Consider the following 16212-nt stretch of genomic DNA (forward strand, 5'->3'; position numbering starts at 1 on the left):
TGGAATATAAAGTCTTACTATTCTTATAGAACCGAAAATAGCACAAGGCCCTCTGACCACCTATCTTCCAAGAGAAATGCAATCCATCTGTTAACCCTTATCCAATATTTTAATTGGTTTAAAGGGTGACTCCTTGAGACACTGGCTTGTTTTCAATATATCCAAAAACCATGGGCTTAAGTTTACCAAAGTGCGGGAACTTTTTGACACAACTTGCACACTATAATTTTTTGATCAATTAAGAAGTGTTTTGTTCAACTGTTTTAAAAAATATGCGAAAACACTTTATTCCATGTACAATAATGTACATAAAGTTTAAGGTGGTCGCAAAAGAGACCAGCAGTAATTAAGAGGTATATTTACAATCGCACATCACAGTAAATTGACAACCCCATTCACAGATTCAACATTTTGAGATACTGTTCTTGTGCTTAGTTACACACTGATGAAGTGAAGCTTTTATTCCATAGTTGAACTCCACTATTAACACCCACCCACAGTGTTCAGTACATGACATTTTAAACCAAGTCAGGTTCCCTGTTCTGAGTGTTCTTCGGGCAGTGTGACAGACTGACTTGAATTCTCAGTCTCTGCTTCCTCCTCACTCTCAGAACTGTCATTATCTTCATTTAGTTCATTTTCCATATCAGCAGCTTCATCTTCTCCTTGCAAAGGATTTTCATCAGGTTCATTTTCATCGAGTGCAACAAAGCCATTGTTATTTGAGATATTGAGATTCTCCTTCTCCTCAGTATAAACTTTTTGATGGCACATTGGACAAGTGTCTTGAATGTAGAGCCATTTCCGAAGGCAAAGTGCATGGAAGTAATGGTTACATGGAGTAATACGAGCAGATGTAGTAAACTCGTGGTAGCAGATTGCACACACGTCATCGATTTCACGTAATCGCTCTCCTTTGACTTCAGGAAGTGAGTTGATTTTCTCAACAGCTGTCCTGCGATTGATAAAGGTTTTCCAGCCATTCTTTGCCTGCAGGTAGATGTTGAAGTAGGCATGCAGACACATCATACAAGCCCGGATTTTGCTTCCTGATTCAAACACCATGGTGTAAGCACCGTTCCCAAACATTATTACTCCAAATATAAACTCAATTATATTGCCCGTCGATCGAACATAGTAGACATAATCATCAAGCTTTTCCCATAGGACATTATAGTAGCCATCAATCATAAAGAGTACATACACAGTGATAGAAACAATAACCTTCAGGCAGAGTTCCACGCAGAATGCCGTAACAGCAAACAGCCATGTATTTAGTGCATAGTGGTGCCAAAGCATGTAACTGAGCAAAATTGGAAGAACAAAGAGGCAAGCTGAGACGAAGAGCACAGGAAAGTGTCTGCGAAATGAGGACACATGGGAGGCACTCAGAGACATTAGGACAGGGTCTGTCATTCCGTGGATAAAATGCAGGACTGCGGTCAGCAAAAGGCACATGTTTCGACTCAAGCGAACTAGTCTCTCTTCTGGCTTAAGCCCACTTAAACCAGTCTGCAGGGCCAAAATAAAAAATAAAACTGGTGCCACAAAACCAAGCCTTTTGTCGTCTTCATCAGTAGATCCAATAAAGGCCAGGATACCAAGCCCCAGGTAGTGAGCTATAGATGAAATTACAGCACTCATGCCTAATACAGTTAAAGTAGAATCACACCCGCTGACAATAAGGCTGCAAAATAACTCCCAAAAACTGTCCCAAGAAATCATGTAAAATTTAATGCCTGGATCAGTTTCTGCCATTTTGATGAAGAATGTTAATACAACAGCTTGAGCTGCCAGCCTCGTTAGCCAAAAGACCCGCAAAACTGATGGAAAACGAATCCTTTTCCATGTATCTTCCAGCAACAGTTGTAATCCATAAATGCGATACATGTGCCTTATAAGAAGATAGACATACCGTGAAGAGTAGTAGAACCGTTTAATTTTATAAACTAAAACGACCAGGGTGTATACTGTCAAAATGAAGCCTGAGGTAAAGACTAAAATCTGCCTGGTGTGTAACGGCAATTCAACGATCAAGCCTACAAGAGGAATCAATAAATCCAGTATGATTAGCTGAGAATATATGGACTGGATATTTAACAGTGCAACGTAGCCAATTCCAAAGGCAAGCTGAAGGGCAGAGAGTGCCATCCCTAAGGAAGGTCCTTTATGAGGAAGGAGCTGAACTCCAAAAGGTGTTGTATAAGAGGCACTGTGGAAGTTTATGTGCAAAAAAGCGTAATAGTTCACCATCACTGATGTTGCGGCTAGCAGAAGAGCGGAGCTGATCGTATAAAACTTGAAAAGTGATCTTTGTGACAGAATCAGAACAACACTGGATACAAAGACACCTAAGAGGAGGAGAAAAGGAGAGTTAGTTGTCTGCACACTCTAAAATGACAATTGCTCAATGACTCTAAAGCACATGCACTTTGAACAAGTGTGACTGTTTGTTAAGTTTTCAGCCCTCTCTGTAAATTCAATCTACAATCTGGTCAGACCTCACCTGGAGTACTGTGTCCAGTTCTGGGCACCACAGTTCAAGAAGGACACTGACAAACTGGAACGTGTCCAGAGGAGGGCAACCAAAATGGTCAAAGGCCTGGAAACGATGCCTTATGAGGAACGGCTAAGGGAGCTGGGCATGTTTAGCCTGGAGAAGAGGAGGTTAAGGGGTGATATGATAGCCATGTTCAAATATATAAAAGGATGTCATATAGAGGAGGGAGAAAGGTTGTTTTCTGCTGCTCCAGAGAAGCGGACACGGAGCAATGGATCCAAACTACAAGAAAGAAGATTCCACCTAAACATTAGGAAGAACTTCCTGACAGTAAGAGCTGTTCGACAGTAGAATTTGCTGCCAAGGAGTGTGGTGGAGTCTCCGTCTTTGGAGGTCTTTAAGCAGAGGCTTGACAACCATATGTCAGGAGTGCTCTGATGGTGTTTCCTGCTTGGCAGGGGGTTGGACCTTGTGGTCTATTCCAATTCTATGATTCTATGATTCTACAGTTCAATTTTATAGAAGCTGTACTCCAATTAATCCAATCGTAGTAAATACTAATTTCCACAAAGCCCAGAATATCAACTCTTGAACAGGCATACCTCACTTTATTGCACTTCACAGATATTGCTCCTTACGAGGCTGCTTCCAGAGGAAGGAAGCCCGCCCCCCTTCTAGTCTGGAGCTAGGTTTCCCCCTTTCGCCCCTGCAGCCAGGGGGTCTGGCTTAATAGACTACAGTATAGTGTAAACGTCACTTTTATATGTACTGGGAAACAAAAAAAACCCTGTGTAACTTGCTTTACTGCAGTATTCGCTTATTGCGGTGGTCTGGAATCGAACTCGCAATAATCTCTGAGGTATGCCTGTATATTCACTTGCTCCAAACTACTGAGGACAAATAAGCACAATGGAAATGAGGGCAAACTAATCACATGTTTGATAGCATCAATTGGGCCACCATTTCTACATACATTTCTGTTTCTCCGTAGCAGCTCAGACCTCCTAGCAGCAAGTAGGAGATCATCAACACAGAGCAATATATACCAAAGTCATTCTTGACGGGGGCCAGAGGGGGCCTTTTTAGTGATCACACCCAGACTGTGGGATTTGGTGCTCAGAAAGTTTCTTCACCCCTTCCCTGAGGGAAGAAACCATATGCAATAAGAGACCTTCCTTTTTAAGATGGCCTTGGTTACTAGATGGGCTTTTAGTTTTTTATGGCTTTAATACTTAGAAAAAAATCAGTAAAAACTAGATGATGATGATGATAATAATAATGTTTTATTTATACCCCGCCCTCCACAGCCAAGGGGGGGGGGGGGAATCAAACTGACTCCAAGCCAAAGGCCAGGCGGAACAACTCTGTCTTACAGGCCTTTCAGAAAGAAATCAGATCCTGCAGGGCCCTGGTCTCATGAGACAGAGCGTTCCACCAGGCCAGATCCAGTGTTGAAAAAGCCCTGGCTCTGGTTGAGGCTAATCTAACTTCCTTAGGGCCCAGGACCTCTAGGGTGTTGCTATTTGTGGACCTTAAGGTCCTCTGTGGGGCATTAGTGTTTAGTATTTATCTGTATCTTGATTTCATTCATTCTATTTCCCATCTGCATATAGGTTGTATTGTGTTGTTTGTGTTTTTGGTAGGCATCCTGAACTTTTTCTAAATACAGACTGTATTCACATATATCATGTAAACAACAGGAATATAACAGGGGCCACCAACCTTCGTGGGCCCATGAGCAACTTGGAGGACTGGAACTGTTATGGGAATCATGCACACACTGTGACCCCAACACACCACAACCTTTTTTACTAGCTACAATGAAATGCTCTTTTAAGCCTAATTTCAGTAGGGGAACTGAACCCTTTGGGTGCAAGGAAAGGCCTCTGGAGGTGCATCTTCGTCTGAAGGTGCCACATTGGCAATCAGTGTTTTAAAATTACATTGTATGAAGGTAAGAAATGGTCTAGGGAAATGAAACAACCATTTATGGATGAGTGAACAGCACTGTAACTGTACTTAACATCACAGCCTGTTACTGCCTATTATACCCATCACTGATTTACATAGTGGTTACGCTTACACAAACACTGAAAACACTTGTTTTTCCAGCCCTACAGCAGTATGTTCTTATACAATAAGAGTGCAAACCAGGCATTTCTTATGGTGTTTTAATACAAAACTTGCAGGTGTGTCAATGACACAGTTAACAAGCAATATGGCCAACAGCCAAGCCCCATTATCATGCAGTTTCACTCTACCATCTGGGTGCTGCTTTTTGCTAAGTGGGTTTATGTAGCCAAAAACACCTTGGGCTTAAGGGTCTCCACAAGACTTCCTGCCAGTTTTTGCCAAAATGGGGAGAGAAAGAACCATGTACACCACCTGGAGCTCCTTGGAAGAAAAGGTGGTATACGAATTTAATAAATAAAATAAAACCCATAAATATTTGCAGGTTGGGGCTCCTAATAGATTTTTGTGCCCTACCAATTAAGTATTTGAGGTTTTCTGATGAATACTGCTTGCCTAATATGACGACAAGAAGGCTCGTGACTGGAAGAGATCAGTGATTAATTAAATGATTAGAGCAGGCATGTCCAATGTCCAAAGTCCGACCCTTGTGGCAGTTTACTTCCTGGGGTAAAATCCTAAAAAAAACCCTCAACAACTTCAACCCTAAAGAAAGGTCAACAACTTTGGCTGGCCCTTACAGCCCTTCACTTCATCAAATCTGGCCCTCTTTAAAAAAAGTTTGGACACTACTGGCTTAGAGATTGTTTGAGCATATTACACAGATCCTGGTCTGAATGCACTGGTTACCAATTCATTTCCAGGCCCAATTCAAAGTGCTGGTTTTAACCTATAAAGCCTTAAATGGCTCAGGACCGCAATACATTCAAGGACCGCCTCTTTTCACCTGAACCTACCCAGATCCCGAGATCATCTTCTGAGGCCCTTCTTTGTGTACCTCCTCCTCGAGAGGTCTGGAGGGTGGCAACATGAGAACGGGCCTTCTCTACAGTGGCTCACTGTCTGTGGAACACTCGCCCCAGGGAAGTTCGCCTGATACCTTCATTATACATTTTTAGGCGCTAGGCAAAAACCAGGCCTTTGGTTGGTTTGATTGACACCCTATGGCCTATTAAAATGTTGTGGGGGGGGGGGGGATATTGGGTTTTTGGTTTTATTTTGATTATGTATTTTGTGGTTTTATTTTGATTTTATTCTGTGAACCGCCCTAAGACCTGCGGGTATAGGAATGTAGTGGGAATGCGAAAGACAATTGTATTTCAATGAGTTAGGTGGCATGTCCCTTTCCCTTTAACATCCCCAGGTGGGGTCTGCTGGATTCTTGTGTTTCACACACCTGTCAGGAGTTTATTGGGTTCTTCTGTGTGGCAAGTGCTGGCTGGATGTCGGCTGCAGATAGTGGGAGACTCCAAGCCGCTCTGTATTAATCATGAGTAACGCCCGGTGCACTTGATTACATCAAGGCAGGCTATAAAAGCCATAGGTGGGAGGGGCCTGGTGAGCTTCTGCCCCGATCAAAGGACCTGATGCTGGGAGACCGGCAGTCGGGGTCTTTCTCCTGCTGTTCTACCTGGGACTCCAGGCAGCTGAAGGGGAGATTGGGTAGCCCCTGTCAGGTATGTTTCATTTTATGCTTTGCATGCCCGCTGTTTATTTGTTAATGAAACTGTTTTGGCTCCCCTTCCACCTCCTCATTCCTTTTGTCCGGATATCCTTGGAAAGAACTGCTGTATTTGGCAGAACAAGGGTGGTATATAAATTCAATAAATAAAAAATAAATAAAATGTAAGTATTGGGCAGACAGCACAAGATGGATTTTAACATACAGTGGTACCTCGGTTTACGAACTTAATCCGTTCTGGAAGTCCGTTCTTAAAGCAAAACTGTTCTTAAACCGAGGTGTGTGCTTTCCCTAATGAGGCCTCCCGCCGGCGGTGCCCTTCCACCATTCGGCTTCCATTCTTAGACTGAGGTAAAGTTCACAAACTGGGACACTATTACCAGTTTTGTGGAGTTCTTAAACCGTATAGTTCGTAAACAGGGCTGTTCTTAAACCAAGGTACCACTGTACTTGCTTTTACCTATGAATGAAATGGTTCATGAAGCCCTCAAATTTGGGCCAATTACACAGTATCTGAGAGTTGACAACTTTCTACTGAATTTCGGGAAAAGGCATATCTGAGATGCCAGAGAATTATTTGTATTATTCAAAACACTAGTCAATATCATCTGAAACACCGCATTTAGCATTGGTATTTCAAGCTAAAACAGATTTGCTTGCACAATTTATGACACAGCCTAGCAGCCATTTGTCGGCAGGTGCTTGACAGCGCTCCTTTTTCTACTGTCCCAAGCAGCCATGAAAACAGATCCATGAGCAAGTCTTTTATTTAACCACTCGCCTAGTCATCACTGGCAACCAGGAATTCCATGCAGGCAAGCGTGTGAGAAATTCCAACTAAACATCAGGAAGAACTTTCTGACAGTAAGAGCTGTTCAACAGTAGAATGGACTCCCTTGGGAGGTGGCGGACTTTCCTTCCTTGGAGGTTTCTAAGCAGAGGTTGGGTGGCCATCTGTCATGGATGCTTTAGTTGAGATTCCTGCATTGCAGGGGGTTGGACTAGATGACCCTTGGGACCCTTCCAACTCTACAATTCTATGAAATTCTCTCCAGGTCAGTGAGTAGGCTGGAGAAGAAGGGGCAGAATGCTATTTCTGCTACTGCAGCTCACTCTGTTTTTGTACTGGTCACAAAGAAAAGGGTTTTACTGCCTCCACAGCCCCTGTTTGAACCTGAAATCCCCCATCCTGTCTTTTTAATCATAAGCATTGGTGTGGTGGGCAGCATTAACTCATTTATCACACACACACACACACACACACACACACACACACACACACACACACATATATATATATTACATGCATACTGCCCTTCATGTGAAGATCACTGGGCAGTTCACAACATAAAAATACAAAATGTAAACACATAATAGAAATGAAAGCAAACAAAACAACACACACACACCCCTTACAGGCAGAATTAAAAGGTCACAGGATATTAATCAATACAATAAATTCCACGAAGCCAGGAAAGGTAATCTTGCCACTTCAATAGTAGGCTGGGGCTGTCAACACGCCAGATTTCCCCACCTCTCCTGCGAGACAGTAAGCTTCCCCCAGCTTGTATATTAGGAACAACATAGCCTGCATCTCTAAGAAATGGAACCTGAGTGAACGGTAGGTTTTCAGAGAGTCAAGCAGGAGGAAGGTCAGAACTGCAACCCCCTTTATGAGTAAACAGCACACAAGTAAAAACGCTTCCAGGCTGGTAACTTTGGGGGGCTTGCTAACAGGATTGCCTTGAGCCCTGTGGGACTATATTTGGCTGGATGGGTCACAAGTTATTCAGGCCTCACTTAAAGGACCATTACAATCAATCTGGAAAACAAGCAGCAGCAACCAGAGTGATCAGAGGCTGCTGAACGCAGATTAAGAGCTTGGTCATGCCTTACAATAATTATTATTGGAGAAGTACATGAGTTATTAGTGCACTGAACTGAAGCTAACTCATAAGGAAAATTAACAAATCTGTTTATAATCTAATAGTGATTATTATTTCTTAAATCCTCTTTAGCTGAGAGGCAATATGATTGTACTCCAGAAAATATTGGTGGTGGCACTGGCAGGGGGAATAGCACTACTAGTTAAAAGAACCAAATATATTTTTTTTTCCATTATGGGTTTTTTTAAAAAAAGGATTTAGAGCCACTAGTTAGTCATAAGAGCAAAGAACCTGGTTTCAAAACAACTAGATAACTTCACATAGGCTATTCATTGGGCTTCAACTATTGCCCAATGGGCCAGAAAGAGTTCCCCATCACGTGGGATGAAGCAGTGGACCTACTAAGATTCTTTGGTGCATTCAAGGCAAATGGGTAAGAAGTGCTCGAGTGGTATAGTAGTTAGTGTCTCCTCTTCTGGCTTAAAATAACTTGTTTATAACAGTGACCTTTCACTCATACTAGACGGCAAACCTATATTCCTCCCAGAGGAAAGTAGTGAGACGCCACTTCTATTCTTTCCAAATTGGATTGAGGGAATAAACTTATTTGGACGGATTGACTAGGACAACATTTATTCAACGTTCCTGTAAGGCTCGGCGGGAACAAAGATTTGGATCAAAATATAGTCCCTAGAAAACACGTCAAGTGAAGCTTGTCTTTTTTTAACTGTTTTACTGAGGTGAGAGTAATGCAAATGTGCAAATGTGTTGTATGCAAATGTGTTGTAAATGTTAACATTCTTTATACCAGTGTTTGAAACTACCATTGTTCTAGGTGCATTTTGTGACTAGTGCATTTTGTCATTAGTGTGAGCAGTTTCTGAGCTCTGGGCACAGTTCTGCACCTAAGAATTCAGATTAAACCTGCAGAGTGGAAATAAAGGAAGACCTTCTTCTGCCTCCCCACTTCCAGCCACTCTCTGAAGACTGGAGAAGAGACCCTCTTAAGAATATTAGGGGGTGGGCAGGGGAAGGACTAGACCATGTGGAAAATGAACGTAATATTTTAGCTGCAGTTCATTCATTTTCAGCTTTGTATTCTTGTTATTAAAAAAGTGTGCCTAGACATTCCGTTGTTGCGCCCATAACCTAGGTTTAAGGTGCCCTTTAGCTCCTCACTTTCATATCTCCATTTCTAACATGGCTTCACACACGAAATTACTGCAAAGCGTTCTGAATAATGTGTAATTGGACATGCAGTTCTGACTTCCCAATAAAAGGGGGGAAAGCTGATGCTGGCTTCTAAATCAAAAGTGTCTCAATGAAAAACACAAGAACCACTATCCTGGTAATTAAAGCAAGGAGAAATAACCTTTTAGATGTGTATCAATTGCATGACTGTTCAATGTGTTTTCTAAGGGGAAAGGTTATAGGACTGCCAAATGATCTCTGGCTGAGAGATTAACTGCTAAATATTATATCTCTCAGGAAATGGTCTTTTCTACCTGTAATCTCATTATACTAGCTACAGTGCCAACATGGGCCAGCAAATAAGGAGCTCTCTTAGCTATAGCCATATATTTGAGTAAGGGAATATGCCAGTATAAATTTAAACCATTCAAGATATATCCAGAGTAGGACTGGGCAATATATCGATATGTGGACGCAGACACCATCGCACTCTGCCCCGGCAGAGGGAGAATCAAGCTGAATCAGCAAGGAGCGTGCTGCTGCCCTCGCCTCAGCCAAGCAGTTTTAAGGAGCCCCTGACCCGCACAAGCCAACGACAGGATGGGGGCTCCATTAAAGTGCTCCTCCCCCTTCCCAGCTGAGAGAGCCCCAATTCTGCTCCTGTTTGCACAGGAGGAGTGGGAGCAGGGCTGCTCAGCTGGGGAGCGTGAAGCCGACTGGATATGGGGAGAACTGTACATTTTAGGATATTCATAAATTCATACGTGAGTGCAGATTATGTAAAACCATTTGTATCTCCAACATACAACTGCTCTATATAATTACAAAAAATATTCTCAGTCTCTCAACAAACCCAACAAAAATCTAACTCCTTGAAGATAATCTACCATAGCATTCTGAAAATCAAACTCTCTACCATTCTCTCTCCAAAATTACATAAATCGGTGTCATTTTGTTTGAGGAGTATCTGATTCTGGTCTCTTGATAATCTTCTCCGTAATTGCAATAACACATACTCAGTAATCAGGTTTTCACTTCTGGGATTTTATCATCCTTCCAAAGTCTAGCCAAAACATTTTAGCTAGAACTGGATACAGTCATACCTCATGTTATGTTTGCTTCATGTTACGTTCTTTCAGGTTACGTCCTGCAGCAACCCGGAAGTACCGGAAAGGGTTACTTCCAGGTTTCGCCGCTCGTGCATGCGCAGAAATGCTAAACTGCGCTTCGCGCATGTGCACAAGTGCCAAATCGCGCTGCGCACCTGCGCAGATACGGTGCTTCAGGTTGCGCTCTTTTCATGTTGCAAACAGGCCTCCGGAACAGATCCCGTCGCAACCAGAGGTACCACTGTATTGGATATGAGGCATGGTCAAAAATATGCAATAGAAATGGATTCTAAGAATTCTCTGCAAATGAATAAATGCTATGACCTATCATAATACATCAATTCCTTAAAATTTCTGTCCAGTAAATCACTCACATATATTTCCACTATCCTTTGACTAGAGTTATGGCCCTGAACCAAAATTGCAACTAGATATGAGGAAAACATATTAGACAACCCAGGGCTTATCTGGACATGACCCATGAATCACAGTATCTGAACACCCTATTGATTCCTAGAAGAAGCAAACATACATCCAAATGTTAAAGTTCAAGTTTAAGACTTATTATGAAAGCTCAATGATACACAACCTTCTCCCTGACTATGAAATACCCAGAAGTCAAATTGTAATGTACTAGGGACAATCAGCTTCTATCTCTTACCACAAGCAAAGCTTCCCACAATTAGCTTAGCTGCAGACCATGGTCCCAATCCAGAGAAGTCACATTCCAAAAATCCCCCTGAAATTAATGGGATGTGATTAACGCAGGTACAGTGGTACCTCGCAAGACGAATGCCTCGCAAGACAAAAAACTCTCTAGACGAAAGGGTTTTTTGTTTTTTGAGCTGCTTCGCAAGACGATTTCCCCTATGGGCTTGCTTCGCAAGACGGAAACGTCTTGCAAGTTTGTTTCCTTTTTCTTAACACCGTTAATGCAGTTGCGACTTGACTTCGAGGAGCAACTCATAGCACGCGGTGTGGTAGCCTTTTTTGAGGTTTTCAAAGACTTTGGTGATTTTTGAAGCTTTTCCAAAACTTTCCCGACACCGTGCTTCACAAGACGAAAAAAACCGCAAGACGACAAAACTCGCGGAACGAATTGATTTCGTCTTGCGAGGCACCACTGTAAATGGTACTAGTTTCAGCAGAATTAAGCACAACTAACAGTCTCAATTGGTGCCCCAAATTAATTCATAGTTCAACACTTTCCAATAAATTATGCTGCAATGTTATGCGCACCTGCTATTAAGTCCCATAGAAAAGAATATATCTGCGTAGACATGCATAAGATTGTCTCAACTTCCTTAAAAATCTTAAGAAAAGTGTTAGTTTAATTCTTTCTGAAACACAAGGTCCCACAATATTTACTGGAGGAAGAATGGGGAACAATACAAATCCCTAAAACATAAAGGGCTTTTATAATATGGCTACTCTTTTTAAATCAAGGCTTTTAAATTGAAGAAAAAAGAGCCCCTATACAAGCTGCATCCATTTTCTAGACTACATTGATCCAGATTTTTATTTTTTATTTATGCAATTTGTATACCACCCTTTATCTGAAAATCCCAGGGCGAGCCAGATGAACAAGATGAATGTGGCTTATGTAAAATTTGAGATAAAGAAGGAATACAATTCTAAATACAAGGGCTTCCATTCTAGACTCTCCTCATCCCCTAATCCTTTCAAGAAAGGATAGTTATCAAATGGCCCTAATCACTTAATCTTATCATTTTACCCTTAGCAGAGATCATCCAGTAACTGACCTGATAGATCTCATTTATATAAGATTAGCTTCAAAGCACTCAATTTTGATGCATCTTCACAATGGAATGATAATAGACATGTTTAATTACATGTTTACAACTTTACCACCCCCTCATCGTCATTATCACACAAACTATGACCATGGAAACTGAAGCACACAGCACTTAAAAGCCTCACCCCACTATGGGGGGAGGGAATTCCACCTCTTTTATTATTAGTGTTTCTATAGTAAGGGATGAGTCACCAGTTGAGGTTACACCCCCTGAGCATTATGCTCTGCAACACCCTTTCAGCTGTTATTCCAATGTACTACAATGTACCTATTATTCTGGCTTAATGCCTATCAGGCCACGTTCCAGACACAAATATCAAGCTTGCAGAACAGAACTAGGGTTTACCCAGTAACACTATCACAACTGTCATAGTTTAATCTTCAAACCAAAGTACTGTATATGGCAACGGGGAGGAAAGCAGGGGCAAAAACCAATTCCACATTTGTATACTGCATTGATGTCTAGTTCAGAGATCAGACATCACAGACTGCTCAGAACTTGTTTATACAGATCAACAATTTATATTATTATTATATTATTTATCTTCTAAAACTCTTTCTGCTTTGTAAGATTATAAAACTCTCATGAATGGAAATAACATCTCAGAAGGTATGGAGAAATCCAAGAATGATTTGAAGCACCAAGGGTTGTAATATGCAATATAGGTTTCTATACACCCTGTATGGTACGCTCTCCTAGTGTCTTCTGGTCATATGATGGAACTTCACTTTCCCCCTAGTAGTTCTCCATATGACCTTTAAATCTTCCCTGCAGAGTTGGTGGATCCTCTGGAGCAGATTTTTAACAGAGAAAGGTGAAATCCCACTACACAAACAGAAGTCTGCTAAGGCAGTGCCATACAACTTAGCCACATTTAGGAAATGTGACGTCAAGTTTCATAAAAGAAAAGTCCATCCATCCCCACCACCACCACAGTATAAATGTGCTCTAAGCAAATCAGCGGATCTCGTCAGGCTAATAGTTATGGTAAAACTCAATTATGTAAAAGCTTTTATAGAGCTCTGCGCTAAATTAAATTGGAGCTGACAGGTAAATTCATTAGAATGTAATTTGGAATGCAACATAAAGATGAAAGAATGAGGAAGATAGGAAGAGCTGTTTAGCATTTAGGAGCTGTCTACGGTAAGTAGTTTTGAAAAGCTATTATAATTGAGTTGTTAACAGGCAATATCCTCTACCAGATAGTAGTTCACAAATACATGTGCCATTCTTATTATCAGCTGCTTTTCTTCACAAAGTTACCCAAAGCACATGTTACTTGTGGCATATAAAAACCACTTGAAAGTGGGGGAAAGAGAAGCAAACTATGTTCTGCGGTATTTACAAATGCACATTTATCTGATCATTTGGCGGAGATTTTTATCACATGCAAGCAGATAATTGACTGTTTTCAAGTCTGGTTTCCACACCATTTCATGTGACATTTCTTGCACGAATAGCACTTCTGTGCAGAAAAAGCAAGCAAACTGTTTTATCATATACAAAAACCATGCATACATATTTTGTGGCCTGTATGTGATTAGTTATCTGAATAATATTGTTCTAAACAGACAATTGCTATCTAGGTGAGAATCATAGAATTGTAGAGTTGGAAGGGACGACGAGGGTCATTTAGTCCTCCTGCAATGAAGGAATCTTTTGCCCAAGGTGGGGCTTCAACCCACGACCCTGTGATTAAGAGTCTCATGTTCTACTCACTGAGCTACCCCAGCACAAATTGGAAACTGGTTCTGCTTGAACCAAGATATGATGACCAAATTACCAGCAGGCCTATTGCAAAAAAGCAGAAGGCATTGAAACACTAGAGGTTATAGTTAACAGTTGGGCAATCTTAGCCCAAGACAAGATCATAAAAGGTCATTTTACAGTCAACAAGCTGTCCCTGGCAAATGTTTAGCAAACTAGGCTCTTATAAAACTTCCAATGCTGGGGACTAGCTTTCACTACTTTAATTTTAGGGGGGGAAAGCCATACTGTAGTTATTTTGAGTGAAATTTAAAGGATGGTAGCTTAGCTAACAATCCAAGGGAAGCAGACTGACTGACCCAGGTGCCAGCATTAAATAAACTAGGGGTTTCCCAAACTGTAGTCTGTGTGCCAACAGTGATCCACAAATTTCATATTGATCCTTAAGTGTATTTTTATTGTGTTTATGTGGGAATACAATCTGAATCATACCATGCGATGCAAACTGTGATATAATAAAAGTTAGAAAAGAAGCAATTAAAAAACAATTAAAAATAGACAGCATCTAGCACAGTGTGTCACAACTGTGACAACAGGTAGAAAAATCATTAAGTGGTCCACTAAGACCAAGTGGTCTGTGGGAGCAAAAGGTTTGGGGAGCAATGAAAAAAAGAAAGTGGACACATCTCACTGGAAATCTGGGTGTGAGGAAAGCAGAGCTAGGAAAAAGAGATCCATTCACTGTGCAAAAAACTACAGTAAACGTTTAGCCTGTTCCAGCCAGATCAATAAACGTACATTTTCACCCTCTAGCATCATTCAAAAGTGCCCTTCACACCCCTAACTCTAAATGGCTGAAGATGTGCTGCTGTTTCAACACTTACTTATGGGTCAACCGGGGATTAGCAAACATCCTTTTTACAAGGACAACAACCACAACCACCAACCCGGTGCAGTTTTGATGCTCTCAAGGGGAGAAAGGAGGTGGTGGTTTAGGGAGGATTCACGCCCGAGAAAAACAGGTAGGCGATCGCCCTCTTCTCTCCCCAACGCCAATTAAAAGTAAGAGTGCAGGAAAGTTGCCGCACGAGGAAGCGCGGAGAAGGCACGGCGACCGTTCACCACAGAAGAAGCTTCTTCCGGGGTGGCGGAGAAAAGGGTTGGAGATATACCCCCCGCCGCCCCCACAAAAAATCCTTTCTCTCCACCTCCTGAGCAGCCTATAGGAAGGGAAGGAGGATGACAGAATTGTAGAGTGGGAAGGGCTACCCGGGGGTCATCTAGTCCAACCCCCTGCAATGCAGGAACCGTTTGCCCACGTGGGGCTCGAACCCGCGACCCTGAGGTCTCGTGATCTATAACTACTGAGGTAAAATTGGGACGGAGGTGGGGTGTGGAAGGCCCACCCACCCCTTTCTCTCTCCCCCCCCACCGCCCAGCGATAGGCATTTCAATGGGGTGCTCGTGAGGGGTGTGGGGGAAGGGTCTCTCACCCATCAGCCGCAGCAGCCCCCCCAGGAGGCCGGCCCACAGGGAGTCTCCGGGGAACACCGGGGACGAGTTGAAGATGGCGTCGATGAGGAAAAGGCTGGGCACCCGCAGCGCCACCTCGGCGCCGGCCCGCAGCCACGGGCCCAGCCGCTGAGGCGGCGGTTGAAGGGGGCCCGGGGCCGCCATCCCCGAGACCCCGCCGCCTCCTGTCCGTCTCTGGGCGGGCGGCGGGGGGAAGGCAGAGAAAGGGCACGGCGATGACGGCGGCCGCCAGTTACCGCCGGGCTCTCGCCGCCCGGGACCCCGGACGCAGGGAGGTTGCCGACGCCGCCGACACCAGCGCTCGCGAGGAGGCCGCCGCCATCATGTCCGCGATGCCTGCCTGCCTCTTCCTCCCTCCTCCTCCTCATCCGCCGCCCGCCAGCCAGCCGGCGCGCGCCGCCGCCTCCTCCTGCAGCAGCAGCAGCAGCGACGTAGCCGCCGCGGCCCTCTCAGAAACAACGCGACGGGCGGGGGGAGGAGGGGAGTGGGCGGGGCCACGGCGTTCTTCCCGTCACAATGCCCCGCCCCGCCAATAGGCAGCCGGTGCTGGCGGCGGCGGCCGGGTTAGTGGGTGGAGTTTAGGACTGGGAAAAAAATCCCACCTCACCCATCACCACCATCAAAGGTAACTGTCGAATGAGCGGCGCGAGCGCACCTCGCACCCGCCAATCCGGAGCCGCCACCGCCGTCGCCGCGCACGCGCTCGGAGGTTGGGTTGTTTTTTTTCCCCTCAGGCGAGTCGTTGGTCGCAGTCGGGACTGACCTCAGTGCCTCCTCGCTGAGGAGAGGGAGAGGGAGCGTGCGAGGGAATTTCGGC

The 16212-nt window shown here is 43.6% G+C and overlaps 1 protein-coding gene across 1 annotated transcript; it reads right to left on the reverse strand.

The window, feature by feature from the left end:
- Nucleotides 1–261: 261 nt before the first annotated feature.
- RNF139 (ring finger protein 139) lies at nt 262–15856 on the reverse strand. Its single transcript, XM_028736184.2, has 2 exons — nt 15356–15856; nt 262–2351 (listed from the first exon to the last, which is right to left on the reverse strand). Exons 1-2 carry the CDS (start codon nt 15537–15539, stop codon nt 529–531), a joined length of 2007 nt encoding a protein of 668 aa, XP_028592017.1. The 5' UTR covers nt 15540–15856; the 3' UTR covers nt 262–528.
- Between the last annotated feature and the right edge of the window lie 356 nt (nt 15857–16212).

The sequence above is a fragment of the Podarcis muralis genome, chromosome 8 (genome assembly GCF_964188315.1).
Source record: "Podarcis muralis chromosome 8, rPodMur119.hap1.1, whole genome shotgun sequence".
NCBI lineage: Eukaryota > Metazoa > Chordata > Lepidosauria > Squamata > Lacertidae > Podarcis > Podarcis muralis.